This window comes from Eptesicus fuscus, chromosome 23 (genome assembly GCF_027574615.1).
Source record: "Eptesicus fuscus isolate TK198812 chromosome 23, DD_ASM_mEF_20220401, whole genome shotgun sequence".
In the NCBI taxonomy this organism is placed as follows: Eukaryota; Metazoa; Chordata; class Mammalia; order Chiroptera; family Vespertilionidae; genus Eptesicus; species Eptesicus fuscus.
Window position 1 is genome coordinate 8626456 of NC_072495.1, and position 24582 is coordinate 8651037.

General features: G+C 53.1%; 1 protein-coding gene across 1 annotated transcript; it reads right to left on the reverse strand.

Moving 5' to 3' along the window:
* Nucleotides 1-4532: 4532 nt before the first annotated feature.
* On the reverse strand, nt 4533-22964 carry OAS2 (2'-5'-oligoadenylate synthetase 2). The gene is made up of 11 exons (XM_054712586.1): nt 22746-22964; nt 21060-21330; nt 18634-18812; nt 17212-17447; nt 16565-16706; nt 13541-13714; nt 10873-11164; nt 9189-9367; nt 7463-7701; nt 5938-6094; nt 4533-4851 (listed from the first exon to the last, which is right to left on the reverse strand). The coding sequence occupies exons 1-11, from the start codon at nt 22935-22937 to the stop codon at nt 4762-4764; spliced, it is 2151 nt and encodes a 716-aa protein (XP_054568561.1). The 5' UTR covers nt 22938-22964; the 3' UTR covers nt 4533-4761.
* Nucleotides 22965-24582: the final 1618 nt, after the last annotated feature.

The following is a 24582-nucleotide window of genomic DNA, read 5'->3' on the forward strand; positions in this document are numbered from 1 at the left end:
TCATGGTGCCTGACCCCCCCACCCCAACCTGCTTCCCCAGGCCTCCGGGGGGTTTAGAGGCATTCTCTCTTCCCTGGTCAGAGTCATCTGCCTGGCTCTCGCATTCTCCCATTATTCCGGACATTATCATGGCCAGGCCTTGGGGAAGGGTCTCTTTTCCAGAAATCCCTCGGGGCCCCCCCAAAACTGAGCCTTTCCCCTTCTCCTGGTGACGCCTTCCCGCTCCATCAACTGACGCCTCCTTCCTCAGAACCAGAGATGTTACCCTGGCAACCCCCAGCCCGCCCCGCAGCGAAGGGACAGGGGCCTGGACTCGGCTCCTGTCTGAGGAACTCCACCCCAGGAGAGCCAGCAGGGCCCCTGGGCCTCTCGGTCCGGTCGGGCCACTCGGATCCTCACATCCTGCTTCTGCTGACGTCCTCCCACAGGTCCCACTCCTCGGGGCCCGCTCACACAGGGAGAGCTTTCTTCACGTCCCCGGCTCCGAGGCTCCTCCCAGCACTGATGCCAAGACCTAGAGCTGAAGAGCCCACCGGCCTGGCTCAGTGGTTGAGCATCGACCTATGAACCAGGAGGTCTCGGTTTGATTCCCGGTCAGGGCACATGCCGGGGTTGCAGGCAGCCGATCAATGATTCTCTCTCATCATTGATGTTTCTCTCTCTCTCTCCCTCTCCCTTCCTCTCTGAAATAAAAATATATATATATATATATATATATATATATATATATATATATTTTTTAAATTTCTTTATTGATTAAGGTGTCACATATTTGTCCTCATCCCCCCATTCCCATCCCCCACCCCTCCCCACGGATGCCCCCACACCCCTGTTGTCCTTAACCATTGGTTAGGCTCGTATGCATGCACACAAGTCCCTTGGTTGATCTCTCCCCCTGACCCCCACCCTCTCCTACCCTCCCTCTGAGGCCCGACATGAGCGAGATCATGTGTCACTAGAGATATACTTATAAGAACCGAATGTGAGACGAGCAATAATAGTTATGCTGACAGGCAAATGAATCAGTCTGTAGTGAGTTTCTTTCTGGACCAACAGTTCTTTTGAGACCCAATTTCAATGTCCACCAGTTCCTTATGTGTACATGTCGGCACTGACTTTTCAGCTCTGGATGGTGGACAAATGGTGGTAATGCAGGTCCGACTCCCTCTGGTTTGGTCTCGCCCGGACGCAGGGGCGCGGCTTCACCCGGACCTGGGACCCAGCATCACCCAGGCCCCGGGGTGCGTGGCCTCACCCGGACCCAGATGTGTGCGGTCTCACCTGGTCCTGGAATCCAGCCTCATCCGGATCCAGGGGCACACGACCTCACCCGGACCCGGGATTGAGCTTCACCCGGACCCGGGACCCAGCTTCACCTGGATCCAGGGGCGCACGGCCTCACCCTAAAAATATATTTTAAAAGAAAAAAAAAAGAAATAGCACTGAAGAGTGACAACGTTTTGCCTGCTCAGATGTGACCCAGCTCAGCCAGAGGAGCCTCACGGCAGAGCAGCTGTGGCTCCCCAGCATACAGGCTCCAGAAAGTCCTGTTACCCACAATTCTCCTCACTCGTGGTCACGTTCATGGTCTTCCCATCAAACTCTTCCCAGACTCCTCCTGGGCCACTCGCCACGTGTGGCCCTGCTTCTAATCATCTCTGACTTTCTCTGACGTAGTGGGGCCCTCATTGCCAGGGTAACCGGGAGTGGATTATGGGCTGGAATCTTGACCTTTAACCCACTTAGTTGGATTCTTGCTCTGTTCCAGGTTCATCTCCCTTCGGGGTAAGAGGGCACACCCTTCCACCTTCCGTCCTCCTTCTCCTTCCTTTGCTGATCTCTTCTGAAGTCTGTCTGGGCTACATTTTCCCTGGAACTTTTGACTTTCTAACTCAATTCCTTTTGTTTATTGTTAGCCTTTTTTTGGTGGTTGTTTGGCAAAAATAATGAATGTTGCTGTGTGCCTTGCGCCAGCAGGGACCACCACGTCTGGCTGTCCTTCTAGGGATGCTATGATGAAACCGTGGATCTGGGAGGTGACAGTCTGCCCCCAGCGGCATGTCATCGAATGGTCTCCTCCATCCGTCATCTCTGCCCAAACCATTTGTTTCATCAGACGTTTGCAAAATGGTGGCTTCTAACGTGTCATCCCTTTCACATCTAGTAAATATACACTGAGTGGCCAGATTATTATGATCTCTGAACGCATAATAATCTGGCCACTCAGTGTATATCCTATATAATAAAAGGCTAATATGCAAATTGTCCTCTCAACCAGGAGTTCGACCAGCAGGCAGGCCGGCCAACCGCCCATGTCCCCTCCCCCTGGCCAGGCTGGCCGGACCCCACCCATGCACGAATTCATGCACTGGACCTCTAATATATATATACTGAGTGACCAGATTATTATGCATTCAGAGATCATAATAATCTGGCTCCTCAGTGTAATTCTCCTGTTCAAACTTGTTTTCCTTAACAGTCACGGCTGTTTTTTCCCCCCTGAAATACAATTTGTGCAAGAAAGGCTGGGTTTAAAGATTTCCTCTTCATTGCTGATAGTTGCCATTTTTATTTTTGTTTTTTTGAAAAAAGGGTTGGTGCCCTTGTTACTTCTCATGAGGACCAATAATAACACGTTTCTTTCTTTTGTTTTTCTACCTCACCTTTCTTGATCGCTGTGAAGTCTTTCTTATCTTTGCTCTCGAGGAACTTCAGTGTCTACTGAATGCTGAGAAGACACTGGCAGGAAAGACAGAAGGGCCCCTCCCTGCCTTTGAGGTGCCTGGGGAAGTCACTTGGCGCGTGGCTGTAAGTGGCCCTTCGTTTTTGGTTAAGGGTAACGAGGTGTGTTCTAGTCCCTCTGGGTCATCTTCGCCCTGTGAGGAGGGGGCCAGTGTCTGAGAGTTCCCTCTCTGTGTATCTGGGGCAAGTTTGTGCATCTTGAAGGGAATGGGACCTCGTTGTAGACTGAGCAGATGTCAACTTAGAGTGGTCATTCTTTCATTCTTTAACCGCAAGTCATAGCTGTTTTCTTTGTCTTTTTCTAGACGGGAGCAGTGGTGCATTCTAAAACTAACTCTTGGACACTAACTGGGTGCCCCACAATTCAGGTCAATCCTGACCCTCCCGGAGTTAGTGCAGACCCCACAGTTCAAGGGCAAGGTCCCAGCAAGACTGTCCACACTTCACCGCTTCAGATGCCCGTCACAAGTGGGGTCCCCAGACCACTTGTACTTCTGTCTAACTTGACTCCAAATTCAAGTCCAGTAATTCACCAGAATGACTCATAGAACTCAGGAAAGCATTCTACCTGCAGGCACCATCTTATGGTCAAGGGCACGGAGGAACAGCCAGGTGAAGAGGCCCATAGGGGGTGAGGTCTGGAAGGGTCTTGGGCAGAGAGCTTCTGCCCCGTGGAGTCGGGATGTGCCATCTTCTCAGCACATCGATGCGCTTACCGACCAGGAAGCTCCTCAAGCTGGTCATCCAGCGTTTTTATTGGGGTTCATTAGAGAGGCATGACTGATTAAATCCCTGGCCACATGCTTGAGCTCCATCTCCAACCCTCTCTTCTCTTGGGAGTTCAATCCTCTAATCATAAGCTTGGCGTTTCTGGCTTGATCTTTCTGGCATGGCCAACCCCTCCCTTGAAATGTAAGAGCCCAGGCCTCATTAGCATAAACTCATGGCTGGCTGGGAGGGGCTCATTATGAATACAAGACACTCCTATAGGAAATTGCAAGGGTTTTTGAAACTCTGTGCTAGGAACTGGGGATAAAGACCAGACATGTTCTTTTTTTGTTTGTTTGTTTTTAATCCTCACCCGAGGATATTCTTCCCACTGATTTCTAGAAAGAGCGGAAGGGAGGGAGGAGGGGGAGAGAGAGAGAAACATTGAAGTGAGAGAAACACATCGATTGGTTGCCTCCCACACATTGGTTGGCCTGGGGGTGCGGAACCTGCAACGGAGGTACGTGCCCTTGACTGGGAACCGAACCCACGACCCGTCGGTCTGAGGGCCTACGCTCTAACCACTGAGCAAAACGGCCAGGGCCAGGCATTTTCTTTTACTGCATGACAGTTGGCATATGTGAGAGTAATAAGACTTTCAGAGGATACATATGAGGCTAAAACACTTAGACCTTCAAGTATCTTTGAAGGAAAAGCCAGAGGATAAAGCCTTTAGATTTGGCCAGAAGACACTCCTGGGTGGGGGACTAAAGGTAGGCTCAGAGGGAGGAAGCGGGAGATAAATATATTTCCACAGTTGTAATCCGAGGCTTAGGAGAGTGTGAAGGTCTTAAAAGAGGCTGATGTGCTCCTGGCTTAGGAGGCCTTCGATCAGCAGGCACAGGTGGGGTTTGCGTCCAGAGGGAGGTGGGTGAGGTGGGAGGTTATGAAAGCAGGGCCACTGGCTTCTGGGAACCAAGGGGCAGGTCAAGGGCTCCACTCTCAGAAGACGGCGAGAATCCTCTTCCAAAACTTGAAGGAAAAGGAAGGAGCGAATGGGAAAAATACGGATGAGAGCAAGTATTTTTAATAAAGCAGGCCACTCACAGAGTGAGAGCCCAGCAAGGCGAGAGTTTACGAGACTTTCTGAGAAGGACAAGGCAGTCTTGATGAGAAGAGGCATCCGGGAAACCAGGGAAGGAGCCGGAAGGGGGCCGGGGGGAGGAAGGGATCTGGGATACGCATTTACACAGTGAACTGATTCTTCAGAAGCAATTGTCAGGTGACCTCCAGAAGTTTCTCCTAGCATTGTCAGTCTAGGATTCCACGACTTCTGTATGAGAACATCTCATTGACCACAGGCCGGACACCGGCCCCACAGCTTCCTGGTGTCTGCACTGTCTAGAAAGAAAGAAATAGATATGTGAGAAAAATATGTGTTCTAAGCATTAAAAACCCTTTGGTTAAAAGGGTCAGAAAAAAAAAAAAAAGGAGAAGGAAGTGTCTCTGAGAGGGTAAAATATTATCAGGGATGATTTTGGGGTGCTTGTTGATAGCACAGATCTTGCTAACTAAAGGTGACCCTGGAGTGGAGTGGGGCGGGGGGCGGCTTTCAGAGCAGGCGATTTTGCCCCCACAGGACATGAGGCAATGTCTTGAGACATTTTTAACGATCACAAGAGGGTGGCATCAAGTGGGTGGAGATAGGATGTTGCCCAGCGCCCTATAGTGCACAGGACAGCCCCTGCGATAAGAATCACCTGGCTGCCTGGCCCAACATGTCCCTCGCGCTGAGGCTGAGAAACCCTGCTTTGAAGGGACCCTGAGCAAGGTCCCGGCGGGAGAGCCAAGCGTACCTGGTGGCAGGTGTCCTGGTCAGAGGGGCACTATGAGCAGGTGTGGCAGAGTCCTGGTTGCTGACCCAATCCCATCCTTGGCCCCCCTGCCACCCCTTTTGGAGTCACTTTTAAGTAACAGATGCCACGTGACCGTTCTGGGCACTGACATGAAGAGAACTTGCTGGATGAGGCTTCTGAGAAGATGCCCCGAGTAGGTACCTTTCCCTTCCCGTCCTTCCTGCCTGGACCGTGAACCTGCCACCTGGAGGCACGGAGGCCCTGTCCGGAGACATCGTCACATCTAGGGGGTAGGGACCAGGGATGCCGCTCAGCATCCTACACGGCCCAGGGCAGCCCCCCCCCCCGCCCCCCACAAAGAACGATCCAGCCCGAAACGCAAATAGTGCCGCAGCGGAGAAACGGCTCACGGTGGGAGCACGGTGGAGCCGTTAGGAGAGTCCTGGGTTCCCTGCCTTAGGATTTCTTATAATAGGAAAGAAACACAAACAAACAAACATTGCTTAAGCCCTTTGGGTGATCTGTCGTTTGTGGTTGAATAAATTCCAAGTTGCGAGAGCAGGAGAAGCTCTTTGATCTAAGCCCCGCACAGAGCAATCCCCAGACAACACGGCCTTGAGGCTATTCTTACTGGCACTTTCCACGATGGGACGGGACCGCCCGTTCCATCCTTGAAGCAGAGAGAAGAGGACAGCCATTCGGCAGCTTCGTTCGCCAGATGATGCCAGCACCAGCGGTTCCCTCCGCCCACGTCGCCAGTAGGATCGGCCGGGTCCAAGATCACAGGCCTGCACGAGGGGTTAGAAGCGTTAGGGCAGTGGTCGGCAAACTCATTAGTCAACAGAGCGGCAAACCGTGGCTCGCGAGCCACAGTTTGCCGACCACTGCGTTAGGAGCATGCTTCTTAGAGTCAGTGGTCTCAGAGTTGGGGGCCCATTCTCCTCTCAGCAATAAAACAATGTGTCTTTATTACTTGGATATCAAGAATTCACGTGTACTAAAACTGTGCAAAGTAATGTTCAGGAATCCTATCTAATAAAAGAGTAATATGCAGATTGACCATCACTCCAACACACAAGAGGGCTGCCCCCATGTGGACACAAGGTGGCCACCACAAGATGGCCAGCAGGGGAGGGCGGTTGGGAGGCACCCGGCCTGCAAGGGAGGGAAGTTGGAGGCGATCAACCCTGCAGGGGAGGGCAGTTAGGGGTGACTGGGCCAGCAGAGGAGGGAAGTTGGGGGCAAACAGGCTGGCAAGGGGAGCAGTTAGGCATCAATCAGGCTGGCAGCAGAGTGGTTAGTGGGTGATCAGGCTGGCAGGCAGAAGCGGTTAGGGGCAATCAGGAAGGCAGGCAGGCGAGCAGTTGGGAGCCAGAAGTCCTGGATTGTGATAGGGATGTCTGAGGGGTCCCAGATTGGAGAGGGTACAGGCTGGGCTGAGGGACACCCCCCGTGCACGAATTTCGTGCACCGGGCCTCTAGTTAAATAATAATTGTCGAAAATGTTTTGAAAGCTACTAATTATTATACACGTGAAGGCATCGTACAAACATCTCCTCCACGCCAGGCCAACTGAACGATAATGCATAATTATAACCCAAGAGAATGTTGCTAAGTCGGCCGCCCCCATGGTAGGCAACCCAGGGCATCTTGTTCTCTCTTTCTTCTTCCCTAGACGCTCTCCATACTCCTTCCTTTTCTCCCATTTCCTTTTCTTTTGCTTCTGCTGTGTTTGTCCCTGGCTGGTGACTCTGAGCAGATGAACCGAGATGCCTTCTTATCCTGGAAGGATCAAGGTTTTGTGGGATGCGGTCCTGAAAGGGTAGGTGAAACCTGACAGTAACATGCCTGTAGGATCCTCAGCCTGTGAATGACACCGTTAGTGCTCAGGAACACACTCGCTCCGCCTCGTAGGCCTGCTAACCAATCCCTTTTCCTTGTGACCGAGAAAGATGGATGCCACACAGGGGCCTGGAGCCTGGGGCCTGGGGCCTCCTCCTGTCCATTCTGGGTGACATTTCCTCCCGCCTCCCTGGGGCTTATCTCTGCAGGAGGTTCTGTTGGTTGGCACTGCCCCCCCCACCCACCCCCAGTTTCGCGGAGGTAGGATTGGAAGGAATCAGGTTAAGAAAAGGGGAGGGGAGGGTTTGGCGCACCTGGGTTTCTGGAGCTGGCTCAGCAGGAAGTTCCTCACAGTCTCATTCTCGAAGTTGTAGTTGACCGTCCAGAAGACACAGAGCTGCTGATACCGGGTGACCAGCTCCAGGACCGTCCGGAAACCTTGGGCGGTGTCAAAACTCGTGGCCCCACTGCCCTGCTCCCAGGCGTAGATGGTGAGCAGCTCCAAGGCGTACTTGGGGGGCAGCGACCCCTTTTTCTTCAGTCTCCTTTCACACTGAGGGGAGAGGGAGATCGTCAGATGATACTGGCCAAGCCAGGGCGGCACACTGTACATTAAGGAGCCATGGCAGGGCAGTGAGTCCGGGAGTGGCCTGGGGAGGTGTGAGCAGGCTGTGTGGTGGGAGTGGCCTGGGCAGGTGTGAGCAGGCTGTGTGGTGGGAGTGGCCTGGGCAGGTGTGAACAGTGCATGTCTGCAGACATTCACTTAGCCTCTCCCAGGCAGCACGTGGAGGCTGCTCTGTTGTGATTTGACCATCTATGACTTCCTAGAGCTGTGGTCGGCAAACTGCGGCTCTTTGGCCCCTTGAGTGTGGCTCTTCCACAAAATACCACGGCCTGGGCGAGTCTATTTTGAAGAAGTGGCGTTAGAAGAAGTTAAAGTTTAAAAAATTTGGCTCTCAAAAGAAATTTCAATCGTTGTACTGTTGATATTTGGCTCTGTTGACTAATGAGTTTGCTGACCACTGTCCTAGAGTTATACTGTGGCAACCTCATGCTGAAACCCCACCGCGTGCTAATGATGGGGCCGGGCATTTTGCCGAGGCCATTCCTAACCTTCCCAGCCACCCCACAAAGCAGGCGTGGCGACTGCGGGTTTAGATGAAGCCACGAGGCTTCGGAAGTGAGTGACCTGCTCCAGGCCAGCCTGTAGCCTCAGCCCTCCGAGGACCCTGCGGCTGGCGGGGTGTGGAGGGATCTCTCTAATGTTCTGGGCTGGGAGCAGAGCTCAGGCTTCAGCTCGGGTTTCGGGGAGCCGGACACAGGAAGGAGACAGTTTAGCAAGAACGGATATAGTGCTGGGCGCCTGCTGTCGAAAAATACTCAGAAAGTACCCTGTCTGCAAGACGTGATAAAAGTGAAGGCAGACCCTGGCCGGTGTGGCTCAGTGGATAGAGCGTCGGCCCGTGGACTGAAGGGTCCCAGGTTCGATTCCGGTCAAGGGCACATGCCTGGGTTGCGGGCTCCATCCCCAGTAGGGGGCGTGCAGGAGGCAGCCAATCAATGATTCTCTCTCATTATTGATGTTTCTATCTCTCTCTCCCTCTCCCTCCCTCTCTGAAATCAATAAAAAATATATTTAAAAATAAGTGAAGGCGGGCTAACCAATACTAAATGCAGCCCCTGGGACCACCTGTAGCTTCCACCTGCCTCCAGGAGATGGCACCAGTGTCTGTTAGTTAGGGGCTCGGAGCAGCAGGAAAGCTGGGCTGGCACCTTGGAGGCATGCAAGCCCATGGCATCGGCCCTGCAGGCAGGGCCACTGGCACCCTGCAGGACGCTTTGGGTGGCAGAGCAAGGGCCAAGGAAACCCCAGGCAGCCGCTTTGATGGTAGGAGGAGCTCTCCACCCAGCCCGACTCCATGGGGTCACTGAGGGGGGTCCCTCCACAAAGGTCCCCAGGGTGAAGGCGGCTGGGCCCCGGCCTGGCAGAGTGTGGGCGCGGGGACTGGGTAAGTGCTGGCTTCACCGTCCCATGCAGACCTGCTTGTACCAGTGCTTCACCAGGCGAAGCAGATCCTTCAGCTTGGTGGGCCGGCAGCTGACGAAGTCTCGCTGCAGCTCTGTGAAGCAGGCAGAAAACTCGCCCCCCGGGGTGTCGGGGTGCTGCTGGTACTGAGCGATGAGCTTGGTGTAGACTCTCCAGAGAGGTCCCAGCTTCTCTACGTGGGAGAGAGAGAATGACACGATGCCTCAATCTACAGAGACAGGAAGTAACAGTTTCAAAACATGCTTGACAATTGTAATTCAATTCTGGGAACCCAGTCTGAATTCTATTGGTGTACCTGTAAGAGCATCTCTAGAGTAACGACACTACAAATGATGTGGTTTGTATCTTTACTAGTGGTATTATTATTTTTATTTTCTTATTTTTGGTTAACCCTCTCGCCAGGACACTTTCCCATTGGTTTTTAGAGGAGTGGAAGGGAGGGGGAGAGGCAGAGAGAGAACATCATGGATGTGAAAGAGCCACATCGACTGGTTGCCTCCCGCACGTGCCCCGACTGGGGGCACGGAGCGAACCCACAACCCAGATACGAGCCCTTGACTGGGAATCGAACCTACGACTCTTTGGTACGCGGATCGACGCTCTAACCACTGAGCCATGCCGGCCAGGGCTCCTTGGATTCTTTTAATACCCCGTTATGCTTCTGTCACCCATGAATGGAATTTGTAAGGGACTTTCTTAGTTGTTCTTGTTAATCCTCAGCCTAGGATATTTTTCCATTGCTGTTTCAATCTCTCTCTCCCTCTCCCTTCCTCTCTGAAATCAAATCAAACACACACACACACACACACACACACACACACACACACACACAAAATAAAGAAAAATAAGGAAATGTAAGGTACACTCAGTTCTCCCTTATCTCCAGGGGACACGCTCTAAGAGGCCTCTATACTATGTATTTCCTGTACATACAGAACTTTGCATGTGCAGGAAGTACTTCATGCTTCTCCCTGCACATCTGAGTGACCAGCAGCACCCACTCTTGGGCTCTGGGGACATTCTGCAGTAGAATAGGGTGACGTGGACACAGCACTGCGACACAGCGCGTGGTCTGATCATCCAGATGGCGGCTAAGGCCTACCGGGCGGGGAGCAGAGACAGCGCGACACGGGGGGACAAGAGGAGGAGTCACATCCTAGGCCGAATGGAGCAGCATTTCACCACGCTACTCCGAACGGCATGCGATTTAAAGCTGATGAGATGCTTACTTCTGGAATTTTCCACTTAATGTCTTCCGACCATGGTTGGTCACGGAGAACTGAAACCGGGGAGAGCAAAACCATGGATGTGGGGGTGTGGGGGGGGGACTACTTATCCAGGGTGTTGCCGCCATTACTCATGCCACCTGGGGGGCCCTGGCCCCATGACCCATTACTGCAGGCGTCCTCAAACTACGGCCCGCGGGCCACATGCGGGTGTTTTTGCCGTTTTGTTTTTTTTACTTCAAAATAAGATATGTGCAGTGTGCATAGGAATTTGTTCATAGTTTTTTTTAAACTATAGTCCGGCCCTCCAACGGTCTGAGGGACAGTGAGCTGGCCCCCCGTTTAAAAAGTTTGAGGACCCCTGCCTGAGTCTCGTGGCTTTCTCTCCACCCCCCTCCCACCAGCATTCCAGATCCTCCCTCCTCCCGGAGCGAAGGCGTGGGGGTCTCACCCAGCGCATTGAATGCCGGCAGCACATCCATGTCAACAGGCCCGGGGAGATGTTTGGATTTCAGAGAGAAGCTCAGCACCCTGGGAGCCTCCCACTTGGAGATCTCGAACGTCACTTCCAGGTCCTGCTCGGCCGCGAGCTGCTGATAGGCTTCCAGCTGCTGTTTGATCTCCTTGATGACGTCGTACCGCTCAGCCCTTTGGGAGGGGAAGCCGGTCAGCGAGTCCACGAACACCACGAGGTCGGCGTCAGAGCCGGTCTTGAGGGCGGTGCCTTTGCCGGACGACCCTGCCTAGCGAGGACAGGCAGGCTGAGACCCAGCGAGAGCCCCTCACCCCCCTGGGCTCCCACCGGTGGGACTGAGGAATGAGAGTCCAAGTTGGGGTCCAGTGAGGGCCGAGTCCCCAGCAGACTGTCGACTTTCTCACACGGATCGAACGATGGGGTTCCGAAGGCGGCAGTTCTCACACCCTTTGAGGTGCTTGTGAATATTCCTGGGTTGGTTATAAACCACCCCACGTCTCAAGTCAACGCCCTCACCACGTCTCCTGACCTAAACCGTACCTCGCGTTCAACTCCTGTGACCTGAAAGAAATCCACTGGATGCAGTCACTGCGTTGACATTTGTCGTCTGTCCCCTGATTCATTGCTTTCTCCTGCAATCCGGGCATCGTCGGGTGAATATTCATAATTTAGATACCGGGTTTGGCAAACTTTTGATAAGGGGTTTCTCCACTTCCTCCTTCCTGCCTTTTCCCCACCCCACCCCCTTTCCTTTCTCAACGACTCTGTGAAAATGTAAAAAGGAGTCTGAGCACCCGGGCCCTGGTTTGACAGCCCCTGGGGGAGCTGCCAGGCCCGTTCTATGTTGAGGGGCTCTGTCTGCAGGCCTGATGGGCTTCTCCGAGGGTCAGTGGGGGAGATGTAAGAAACATGCCTCCGATTCATCTCCACAGAAAAGAAACAGCATGTGGCCAGGCGGTTACTGAATTTCCCCAGAGCACACAGGATGTGGGGGGTGGGGAGAGGGTATGAGAGCTGTGCTCATGGCTGAGAGCACATTTTCCAGGAAGATTCCCCTACACAAAGGGAGGTGGAGGCGGCTAGGAAGGTCTCAGGCCAATATTGTAAATGGCCCAATGGGAGACAGCAGGACGTAGGCGGCGTATTAGGAAACAGGTGACCGAATAGTACTCAGCCAATGAGGAACCGGAGGAGGGACTAAATAAATAGGCTGTGTTCCCTGCCCCACGGGTACCCCATTAGGAGAGTTATTAAAAGTATCCTTTTTGCCACGTTTCTGTTTCCCAGGCCGTCATTTGAAATTCGGACAGGTGAGCCATTTCTTACGGAGAAGCCAGCTGCCTCACGAAGGACCCCCCACAATGCCGCCATGGGCTGGGCTTGTGCTGGGCACCAACCTTCATCCCCATTGCCCTGGCTGCTCCTAGAAAGCTCATTCCCTGGTGTGTGTGTGTGTGTGTGTGTGTGTGTGTGTGTGTGTGTGTGTGTTAAGAAGAGATTAAGGGGGAGGGAGAGAGATAGAAACATCGATGATGAGAGAGAATCATTGATCGGCTGCCTCCTGCATGCCCCACCCTGGGGATTGATCCTGCAACCCCGGGCCTGTGCCCTGACCAGGAATCGAACCCTGACCTCCTGGTGTATAGGTCGGCTCAAACACTGAGCCACGCTGGTCGGGCTCGGTCCACTTTTGTAGAGAAAAGGACCCTTTTACCCACAGGGAGTAAATGCCTGGCTGTGCGGGTGAGGGCCGAGAGGGGAGTATTCTGTTTCCTGTATCCACATCTTCAATTAACCCCCGTCCCAGCCCAATTCATTCAGGCAGACAGAGGGAAGAGTGTCAAGCCCCGGCCTCCGGGTCACGGACAAGCGTGGTCCGATCCACGGAATCGCTAGCTCAGCTGACGGGAGGAGCCAGGCCCCAGTCACTGAAGCAAGAAAGAGGTCACTCTGGTTCATTCCACACCAAGCTTAGAACCTCCCGTGGTTTGAATGGTGGCCCTGCAAAGGTAAGTCTGCGGGGATGCGATCTGATTTTGGAAAAAGGGTCTCTGTAGATTTAACTAAATCGGGGATCTGCGGGCCCTAAATCCCATGACAAGTGTCCTTAAGAGAAGAGAAGGGGAGAGGAGGCACAGAGAGGAGACGGTGACGGGAAGAGGGGGGCAGAGGCCTGAGGGAAGCAGCTACAAGCCCAGGACCGCCCGGATGCCGGCAGCCCCAGGAAGCTTGCAGAGTCAAAAGTCTGTTGTTGCCCTGACTGGTGTGGCTCAGTGGGTAGAGCGTCGGCCTGTGGACTGAAGGGTCCCAGGTTCGATTCTGGTCAAGGGCATGTACCTTGGTTGCGGGCACCTCCCCAGTAGGGGGTGTGCAGGAGGCAGCTGATCGATGTTTCTAACTCTCTATCCCTCTCCCTTCCTCTCTGTGAAAAATCAATAAAATATATATTTTTAAAAAAAGTATGTTGTTAATGACGTAAGCAGTCCCTCGGCACCACCCCCACCCCCACCCCCACCCGGAGAATCAGCGTCCTGGTTGCTGCCCTCCCCAGCTGCCCTTCCTCATCCCTGGCCTCTGCTGGGGGGCAGCGCCAGCCACTGCTTAGCAAGTTGCCAGTGACCCCGTGGAGACAGGCCGTGCTCACCTTGATGGGCTTCTGAACCTTCGTGGCCGAGTGCCGGAAGCAGATTTCTTTAAGGAACTTCGAGATGATGCCAACCGCTGTCTTGATCTGAATTTTGACAGTTTTCGTGGGCTGGAGAAAGTCCTTGATGAATTTATCCAGGTGGTGGCCTGGGGTCTCGTGGAGCGGTGCTGGCTGGGGGTGGGGGAGGGTGGAAGGACCCTGCTGTGAGCCGCCCCCTGCCAGCTGGCCCCAGGTTTTCTTCCCGTCTCTCCCTCCTGCTCTCCAGCCCAGTATCTTTGTCGTCCTTACTTCTTATAGTGACACTAGAGGCCCGGTGCACAAAAATTCATGCACTGGGGGGGGGGGGGGGCGGGTCCCTCAGCCCGCCTGCGCCCTCTTGCAGTCCAGGAGCCCTTGGGGGATGTCCAACTGACAGTGTGGGGAGCGGGCCTAAGCCACAGTCTGGCCTCCCTTTGTGGGAGGCGACAGGCGGGCCTGGGCGGGCCAGTCACCCCCCCCCCCCCATTGCCGTCCCCTCCCTCTGCCCACTGGCACCCGCCTTGGCTGGCCCGGTGCCACCCGCTCACAGGCCCCGTCCCCCACCCACCGGTCGTTCCGCCATTCGGTTGATTTGCATATTAGGCTTTTATTATATAGGATACCCCAGGGACATATTTGAGTTTAGGGCGTACCCAGAAACGCCACTCTCCCCTAGTTGAGAACTGAATCCTTCTCCCCAGGGGTCCTTCATGCCCCCCCTCCCCCCGCCTCCACACTGTTTCCAGCTGTGGCATCGCCAGTCACTTTTCAGCGTCCCCTCCCCCTCTGTTCCTCCCTTCCTTTCCTATTTCCTGTGGCTATGACAGATTTCTGAGGGACATACTCATTTCTTTCCCCAGGTTCTATCGGCTTCTGTGAAACATGCGGGGACCCGGGGACCGGTTCCCAGGGCTGCCGTGACAAATCACAACGGGGCGGCGTAAAGCGACACAAGTTCGTTCTCTCACAACCCGGAGACTAGAGATCCAAAAGGAAAGCGTGGGCAGGCCGTGCCCTCTCCGACGCCCCCGGGAGGCCCTGCCTGGCCTCTTCTGGCTTCCGGTGGACCAGTCGCCCTTGTGCCCCTTGGCCGGTACGCGCGTCACTCTGACCCCTGCCTCTGCGTGCACATGGCCTTCTCCCCTCTGTGTGTGTGTGTGTCTCTGTGTGTCTTCTTTTTGTTGTAGTTGTTCATCCTCACCCCTGGATATTTCCCATTGATTTTTAGAGAGAGTGGAAGGAGGGGGGAGAGACAGAGAGAGAGAAACATCCATGTGAGAGAGAAACACCGATCGGTTGCCTCCCTCACGTGCCCCACCGGGGCCGGGGATTGAGCTTGCAACCGAGGTACGTGCCCTTGGCTGGAATCGAACCTGGGTCTCTTCAGTGGGCAGGCCGACACTCTATCCACTGAGCCACACCGGCCAGGGCTCTGTGTATCTTCTTGTGAGGACACTGGTTATTGGAGTCAGGTCCCATGCAAGTCTCAATTAATGACACACACACACACACACACACACACACACACACACACACACACACACTGTCCCACCAAGTGCGGACAGCGCTAACCACTGGGCACCTAGGTGAAGGGCATCTATGGGAGGGCACTGAGGTGGAGTGCACTGACCATTTCTGCAGCTTTTCTATCCATTTGAAAGTTTTCAGAATAAAATGTTGGGAGAAACATGTTTTCAAAAGCTGTCTTAGGAGGCTGGGAGCAAAGACCAGGAGTCTGGTGAAAGCGGGGGTGGGGGGGGAAGGGGGGCGGGGTGCAGGCACAAGGGGGACCCCTCAGAGGGTCCCAATCCTTCTGCATCCAACTAGGGGTTTCCTGTTCACAGGGAGCTTCACCTCTGGGGCCTCAGTCCATTTACATCTCCGTTTACCTCCCTGACCTTTGCTCCACTGGCCCTCAAGCTTCTGTGCAGACAGAACACTAACGCTGCCTCCCCGCATTCGGGCATAAAGGGGTCCCGTTCTGTGACAGGTGGCGTTTCGTTGACTTCTCTGGCCTCACTGAAGGGTTTGTGTCCCCTCGCCCTCTCCTGCGACCCCAAGGAACACTTTACGGAGTCAGCAGTCTAACCCGGGAAGGTGCTCATGGGACTGCCTTTCTCTGATAAGCCTGGGCGTGCAGGGGGATTCTGCGGCGACAGATTTGCTTCTCCTTTGGGGGGTGGAAGGGGCAAAGTGAATGTCTCGGGTTCCAAGCCGGCCCCTCAGATAGTTCTCCTGTCTCCAGCCCCACTGCTCCCTCTGGCCCTGCACGCTTGCCCGAACGGCGCTCACAGCCTGTCCCGGCACCCACAGGGGTGAGAGTCACCCACTTCCCTTGGGCTCTGCTCCATGTCCTCCGCCACCACCTTCCCACCTGCAGAAATGAATCCCAATCTCTACCTGCAGGTGCCCTTCCCCTTTGCTTCTTGTTCAATTTGTACTTTACCATCGTTCTCTTGGAAGGGGATCGAAGTATGTCCCCTCAAAACGTATGTTGAAGTCCTAATCGATGAATGTGAACTTATCTGGAAATAGGGTCTTTGCAAGAGGCCATCGAGTTAGATGAGGTCATTCGGGTGGGCCCTAATCCAATTCGCCCTGGGTCCTAATAAGAGGAGAGAGGCGCCGAGACAGACAGCGTGGAGGGAAGACCTTGTGAAGACACAGAAGGGAGGGCCATGAGACCATGGAGGCAGAGATTGGAGTGATGCTGCCACAAGCCAAGGATTGCTGACAACCACCGAGTCTGGGAGAGGCATGGAAGATCCCTCCTCTGGAGGCTTCAGAGGGAGCACAGCCCTGCCCACACCTTGAACTTGGACTTCTAATCCTCAGGACTGGGACAGCGTACATTTCTGTTGCTTCAAGCCGCCCAGGGCAGGGGACTTGGTTACAGCAGCTCTAGGAAACCGCCATAGGGTGACCTCGAGGAAGACCGCAGCCTGGGTGTCAGGGGGCCCTCCCTGAAGCATGACAGGAGCTCTATGTGGAACGCCCTCTCACCAGAACATTCCAAGATGGTCCAGGTGACTCTCTCAGGCTGGGACAAGATAACCAGTCTTCAGCTTCTTCTTTTAGCAGTCGCCAGCACGTCTTATCTTTGCTCACCATATTGGTGGGGTCAGTTGGATCCAAGATTACTGGCCTATGAATTCCATTAGATTATAAAAAAAAAAAATCAGTTGGGCTGCTGGTGGGAAGAGAAATCAGTTTTAGGGAAAGAGGCCTAGTCTGCGCTTCTGGTAACTCCTGTGGTTTCTCTCAGTTGCTGAGGTGCTTTGTCTGCGATGCCCAGCCTCTCTGGTCCTGTGTTCTCCGGTCGACAGAGAGAGGCGTTCCATTAATAATGTAATAAGATGGCCTCTACCTGCGGACCTTTCTTCTCTCTTAGCCTCTCCCTTCTGTAAAGGGAAATACCTCGCAAGGGTTTGCCTGGGGCACAAAAATGTGATGATGGTTTGTAATGTGAAAGCAGGGGTCAGGGCCCCTCCCTCAGACAGACCTCTCCTCGCTTCCCTGCCCAGTGCTGCTGGCATCCGTGTGGCGCACCCCTGGCTGGAAAGGACAGGGGTGAGCGCCCATTCTAAAGGGGTACAGTCTGGCATGCCGATGGAGAGGGAAAGAGAGAGGGCCCTGGAGGAGGCTGGTACCTTGATGATCGGATCTGGCCCAGCATGACGTTCCGGACGGTCTCATCCTCAAAGTTGTAGTTGACTGTCCAATAGACACACAGCTTCTCCTGCTGCTCGATGAGCCCTAGGACAGTCCTGAGGCCTTGAACGATATCAAAGTCTTCCTCTCCACACCCCTCTTCCCAGGCATAGACGGTAAGCAGCTCTAGAGCATATGAGGATGGCAGGGACCGATGCTCCGACCGTTTCTGGCACTGCGGGAGGAGAATGGGGCAGCAGCTAATTTAGAGACCCAGTTCTTCCCATGTCAGGGCTCTGAAATCAAGAAACCAGATTGGCCGGTGTGGCTCAGTGGTTGAACGTCGACCCATGAATTAGGAGGTCACAGTTCAATTTCCGGTCAGGGCACAGACCCTGGTTTCAGGCTCGGTCACTGGGTGGGGTGTGTGCGGGAGGCATCCAATTGGTGTTTCTCTCTCTCTCTCCCTTCCTTTCTCTCTAAAATCAATAAAAACATATTTAAAAATAAATCTTAAGTCAAACCATTGTAAGTCAAGGCCCCTCTGTATTTGGCAGTATTTCCTAAAGTTAAATATGTAACTATTCCTCATTGTGGACACACATATGCATACATATATGCCATGTGCATATGTATGCGCGCACACACACGTTTTCATATACATAGACTTTATAGCCCAGCAGTCCCATGCCTGCATATTTACTCAAGAAAAAGGAGTGCTTGCCCAGCTGGTGTGGCTCAGTGGTTGAGCGTTGATCTATGAACCAAGAGGTTCAATTCCTGGTCAGGACACAAGCCCAGGTTGCAGGCTTAATCCCCAGGAGGGGGCATGCAGGAGGCAGCCGATCAATGATTTTCTCTTATTATTTGATGTTTCTATCTCTCTCCCTCTCCCTTCCTCTCTGAAATCAATAAAAGAAAACGTATATTTTAAAAAGGAGTCTCACATTTACAAAAACACATGCAGGGAATACCCATAGTCACATAATTCATAATAGCTCCAATTTGGAAATGACCCAAATGCCCATCAGTAGTAGAATGGGTACATGTGTGGTAGAGTAATACGATGGAATATTACAAAACAACGAAAAATGACAACCACATGCCCCAACATGGACAAATCTCTCAGACATAATGTTGGAACAGAAGACAGCAGACACAATGTACATAGAGTCAGATTCCATTCATAGCAAGTTGAAAAGCAAGCAAAACAAACTTGTGGTGACAGCTATTAGGATAGTGGGCTGTTTGGGGGAGTCTTAACTGGGAGTGGGCTTGAGGCCACTTCCTGGGTTTTGCTTAAAACATATAAAATGCACCGAGCTGTAGACTTCAGATTGTTGTACTTTACTGGATTGCAAGTTATTGTGACCCAATAGGAAAATGGATGCCAGCCAGAGGTAATGCAAGATGAAACGTACCTGTCGATACCAGTCCTTTACCAAGAGGATCAAATCCTTCAGCTTCCTGGGATGGTTGTTAAAAAAGTTCTGCTGGAGTTTTGTGAAGCAGACTGAGAATTCACCGGGGCTGGCTCTTGCCTTGTCCAAGGCTCTTTTGAGGTCTCGATAGGTCGAGGGGCTGGGCTTGCCACTTAAGCCTGGCAGGAAAGAGAAAAGGGACTTTGCAGGTTGGATGTGGTTTGATAGCAAAGTGCTTCCCCTGTCAGAGGCCAGGTGTGTTTGCTTAAAAGGTGAGGGGTGGCTTGCCCTGCTCGATGATAAAAATGAAGTCTAAAATGACCATCATGCAAATGCTACGGCTCTGGCTGAAGACAAGACCAGTGAGACCAAACAGAGGAAAGGAGGAACAAGTATAAATGAAAAAGAAGGAGTTCCAAACAAGTAGGGAAAAGGTGGTTTCTTTGAAAAATGGCATTGGCCTACACCTGGAAGAAAATAAAGTTTATATATCGCATACAATATATTCCGCTATTGAGCCCATCCCATGAATGCTCCAGCTCAGAGTCAAGGGTACAGGCACCTTGAGGAGGCAGGTGCAGGCAGGCGAAGGCAGAGCCCTGGAGGCTGGGGTGGATGCCAGTTGGCAGGTGCACTCCCCACAGCACTGAACCTGTAAAGTAGGGTGATGCAGGGCAGCGGCTCTGAGACTGGGGTGCCAATCAGAATCCTGCTGCACAGCTAATACGAACACAGGCACAGGAGCCTCCTGTGTCAATGAGGCAGATGAGTGGATTAAAAAACTGTGGTACATCTACACAATGGAATACTACGCTGCTATAAAAAAAGGAGGAACTTTTACCATTTGCAACAGCATGGATGGAACTGGAGAGCATTGCCCTAAGCGAAATAAGCCAGCCAGAGAAAGATAAATATCACATGATCTCACTCATATGTGGGATATAATGATCAACATAATTTGATGAACAAGAATAGATCCAGAGACAAATGGTAGGGGAAACGGGGGGGGGGGGGGGGGTTAGAGAGCAACCAAAGGACTTGTATGCATGCATATTAGCATAACCAATGGACACAGACACTGGGGTGGTGGGGGCTTGCCCGGGTGTAGAGGTGTTCTCTCTTTTCCGCATCCAGCACGGAAAAGGAACAGGTCCAATTCTTGAGTAGAGGAGCTGGGGAGAAAGAAAGAAAGAAAGGAAGGAAGGAAGGAAGGAAGGAAGGAAGGAAGGAAGGAAGGAAGGAAGGAAGGAAGGAAGGAAGGAAGAAAGAAAGGGAAAGGAAAGGAAAGGAAAGGAAGAAAGAAAGAAAAAGAAAGAAAGAAAGAAAGAAAGAAAGAAAGAAAGAAAGAAAGAAAAGAAAAGAAAAGAAAAGAAAAGAAAAGAAAAGAAAAGAAAAGAAAAGAAAAGAAAAGAAAGGAAAGTGGGCGGGGGGGAGAGAGAGAGAGAGAGAGAGAGAGAGAGAGAGAGAGAGGGAAAGAAGGAAGGAAGGAAGGAAGGAAGGAAGGAAGAAGGAAAGAAAGAAGATGCAGAAATAGATTTAAAGCTGGGAGCCGGGTGGGACGCTGCCACTCTGATGGAGGGACAGGACCCCGAGCCCACACAGCGCATTTATTTTATACCCCCAAATACCAGGAAGTAGCACCAAAACTTAGGATCAAAGGAGCTTATTTGCATTCTTGAGTAGGCCCGAGCATTCCTGGTGCTTGACTGGATTTACATATCTAGACCCGCTCCCGAAACGGACAAAGGTAGAAGCCAGTACTGAGTAACACTTTCCGCCTTCTCGGGGAATGTGTATCCTAGACGCGTCTCTGCCAGTTGCCTGGGACTCAGCTGACAACAATTTAAAGAATGTCCATATGCCTTCCCAGGGGCCCTCTGCACCAGGGGTGGGAATGGCTTGTGGGGGAGGGTCACGAGGGGAAAAGGAGACATACGTAAAACTTTAGACAATAAATTTTAAAAAAAGTCAATGAGGAGCCCCAACTGGTTTGGCTCAGTGGATAGAGCGTCGGCCTGCGGACCAAAGGGTCCCAGGTTCGATTATGGTCAAGGGCACGTACCTTGGTTGCAGGCTCCTCCCCAGCCCAGGCCCTGGTCAGGGCTTGTGCAGGAGGCAAGCAATCGATGTGTTTCTCTCACCTCGACGTTTCTCTCTGTCTCTCCCTCTCCCTTCCACTCTCCCTAAAAATCAATGGAAAAATATCCTCGGGTGGGGATTAGCAACAACAACAACAAAAAGTCAATGAGGAGACGGGGAGAAGTCCTAGAGAAGAGAGAAAGCCAGGGTAGGAGCGACTTCCTCTGTTGAAGGCCTCCACGTCGGAAAGCACCAGAGGTATCCGTCCACCATCCCTCGCTTTGACTCTGCTCTCTCAACACACCCCTCAAGACCCGTACCCACCCCCACACACCCCGAGGGCTCACCCAGAGCATCGAAGGCGGGCAGCACGTCAAACGTGACGCTCTGCTGTTTCGTGGACAGCCGGATGGTGAGGCCCCCGCTGGGCCTCTGGATCTCCATCTTGGCTGTCAGCTTCCTTTCCAGCTGACAAGCTCCCAGGCGCTGCCAGATTTCGCTGAGGATTTCAGGTCGCCTTTCCTTCTGATCCTGGAATTTTTCAAGGTCGCTGACGAAGAGGACAAGGGTGCCATCGGAGTTGCCCCTTAAGACCGTTTTCCGGCCGTAGGAGCCACCCTGCCAGGAACGGAGAAGCAGGTGTGAGAGTCTGGACCCTTTGGGGGTCCCGGCACTCCCCAGGAGGCAGCAGTGCTACTTCACTTGGGGAAAACCCCCAAATGTCACCACAGTCATCAAGTTGAGGCAGGCATCCACTGGTCCACCCAAAGCCCAGGGTGCCATGGCAATGCTCTTCCTGCCACCCCGACCTGGAGGACACCCCAACGGTGTGTCCATGCAGTGGAATACCACCCCGCAGTGACGTGACAAACGGCACCCGCCCACACGACAGGCATTGCATGAGCAGGGTGGGTCAGAGAGGCCATACACGAAAGCCACACAGGGCGTGGATGCTTGGCCACCTTCCACGGAGACGAAGTTAAAATACCGGCGAAATGATCTCCGCTGCCAGGAGGCGGGAGGGCGCTGCCCTGGGTGAGGGCGGGGACAGGACGGGGCGTGCAGGGGCCCTCGGGGGCTGGGAATGTTTTGCTCCTCGAGCCCCGTGTAGGTTACACATCTCCATTGTGCGCGGCAATCCGAACAGGCTGCACACTTAGCTCTGTGCATTTATCTTTTTGTATGTTTATTTTTATTAGATTAAGTTAATTCATATTGAGAGGCAGGGCGGTGCTATTAAATAACGCCCAGCTATTAAATACCTTCCCTGTGCCTCGGTTTCCTCCTCTGGGCCAAGGCAGGAGACACCAGTATCCGGGTGTCTTTACTGCCGGGGCTAGTGTGTGTGTGTGTGTGTGTGTGTGTGTGTGTGTGTGTAACGGCAGAGGCCAGGTAGCACTGTGGCTGCAGAGAAGCGAGTCTCCAGCGCCGGAGAGCATGGGGGTGGCACCCTAGGGTCCTGGCACCTTCCCAGCACCCTTCCCTCCCCAAAGGCCCAGAATCATTAGCCTCAGCCCTGGGGTTTGTGCCCATAGCACCAACCATTTCTAACTGAAGAGAGCTCCCAACCCCCTCTCGCTGGAAAAGCCACCGAGAAACTTTTGGGCAGTTTCACCGAAGTCCTTTAGCCTCAGTTTACTGCTCTGTAAATGGGAACCATAGAACAGGAACAGGGAGTAATCACAGCCAATTTACTGAACACTAACCATGTACCAGGCCTTGTACTAAGAACATTATATGCTCAAGCCTCGTGACACTTTCAGATGGGTGCTATTCCTCTCCCATTTTATAGATTCAGAGACTGAAGCACAGAGAGGTTAAGCAACCTACCGCGGGTCACACAGGAATAAGGGGCAGAGCGGACTTCAGAGTCTGTGCTCTTAAACTCTAAACTATATCCCATCCTCTCACCGAGGGTGGGGGGGGAAAGGATGATGTCTGGTGCACCCAGGGCCTGGCACACAGTAGGTGCTCAGCACCAAGTCACTCTGACTTCCGATCACCAGGAGCCCCGACCCCGGCCCTCCACTCACTCTGGCCACGTCTGTCACCATGGGAGGCGCCGTGGCTCCCTGCAGGGCGGCGCAGATGCTGTCCACGGCCTCATCGATCTGTTTCTGACAGTCTCCCGTCGGCCTCAGCGAGGTCTGCACGTAGTCATCCAGGTCCTGAGCAGGTACCGAGTACACCGTTTCTGGGCCGGCGCCGAACAGCCAGTTGCCCATTGCTGCTGCCGGCTCCCGGGGTGACGGCGCACGCACGGCAGAGCAGGAGGCAGAGGGGAGAGAGGATCTCTGGGCTGAGAGCTTGGAAGCGGGCAAGAGCCAGGAAACCGAAACTCACGGCATTCTCGGCCGACTTCCTCAATCCAGAGATCTGCCCGCCCCTCAGCTCTGGTGAGCAGCTGTTCCCGAGGAGGCGTCCTCAGGGAGTAACACGCGGCTGCTGGAGCTGGATACGAGCTAGACCTGTGCCCCTGAGCACGCCGCCTGCCTCTTGGAGCCTCGACTTCCCCCTTTGTGAAACGGGGACAGCAGTGGTGTCTCTCCTATTGGGCGAATGCAAGGATAAAATAGTACCTGCCAAGTGCTTAGGGCGGGGCAGGTCGCCACTGCTAGAGACGTGTTTGCTAAGCAAATAAAACTGTATAGCGGGAGAGTTCTTCCTTAAGCCTCTTCCCCCTTCTCCCTGTTCCCAGGGGCCTGAGAATTCAGACTCCATGAGAGCGACTCAGGGAGGTGACAGACTAGCTCAGGGACACTCAGCGACATGAGGGCTGAGCTGGGCTCAGCGTGGTCGGGGTTGGGGGGTGGGGTGGGAGCTTCCTCGTGCCCAGTTCCACAGCATCCACGGAAATCCGCACGGCCTCATCGGCCACTTGCCCCACCCAGCAAGGACGGAAACAAGCTCAGAAGCACACCGGTTGGAGGGGAGACAGGTGTGCAACTCCTGCCCAGAGCTGTGAAAACGAAACTCCCAGAGGCTGCCTCAGAAGCAAACACCCCCAAGGGGTGGGTTTTTCACCCCCATGGCAGCCCCTCTCTGCCATGAGGATTAATTTGGTCAAACATTATTCTAGATCTTTCTGGGAAGGTACTCTAAAGATGAGACTAACATTTAGACCAGTGGACTTTGAATAAAGCTGACTACTCTCTAGTATGTGGGTGGGCCTCGTCTAATCAGCTGAGGGCCTCTATGTAAAAAAGACGGACGCCCCTCGAGGAAGTGGGGATCCCACCAGCAGATGCCTTCAGCCTGGAGCTGCCTCAGCTCCTCCCTGGGTCTCCCTCCTGCCAGCCTGCCTTGCAGAATTTGGACTGGCCAACTTCCACAATAGCATGAGCCAATTCCTTAAAAGAAATCTCTAGATCTACATCTATATATCCTATTGTTGTTGTTGTTTGTAGAACTTCGACTATTACACCTGTCCATTAAAGGTCCTCACTTGCCTTTATCTGACTTTCACTGTAACACTTAGAGGTCAGCTGGGCAGGGGTCATAAGGCTCCCTTTTTAGGTAAAAATGTGGAGGCTCAGAGAGGTGGGAACACTTGCTCAAGGTCACACAGCTAGTAAACTGTCTGGCTGGGTTCTAACTCCACACTACCTGATTCCAAAGTCCATGCTCTTTTTACTTTTTAAAGATTCAATTCTGAAATACTGAGGAAATGTGTGAGGTGAGTACAAAGAACTCCCTCTTCTATCCTCACCCAGAACATTTCACATTTGCCCTTATTCTGCGCACGTCTTATCAGCAGTCTCATTACCGAGCCATTTGAGAGCATGCTGCAGATATTATGCCCCTTTCCTCTTCTTTGTTTAAAATCGTTGTGTGTGTGTTTTTTTTTTTTGTTTGTTTTAGCAGATTTAG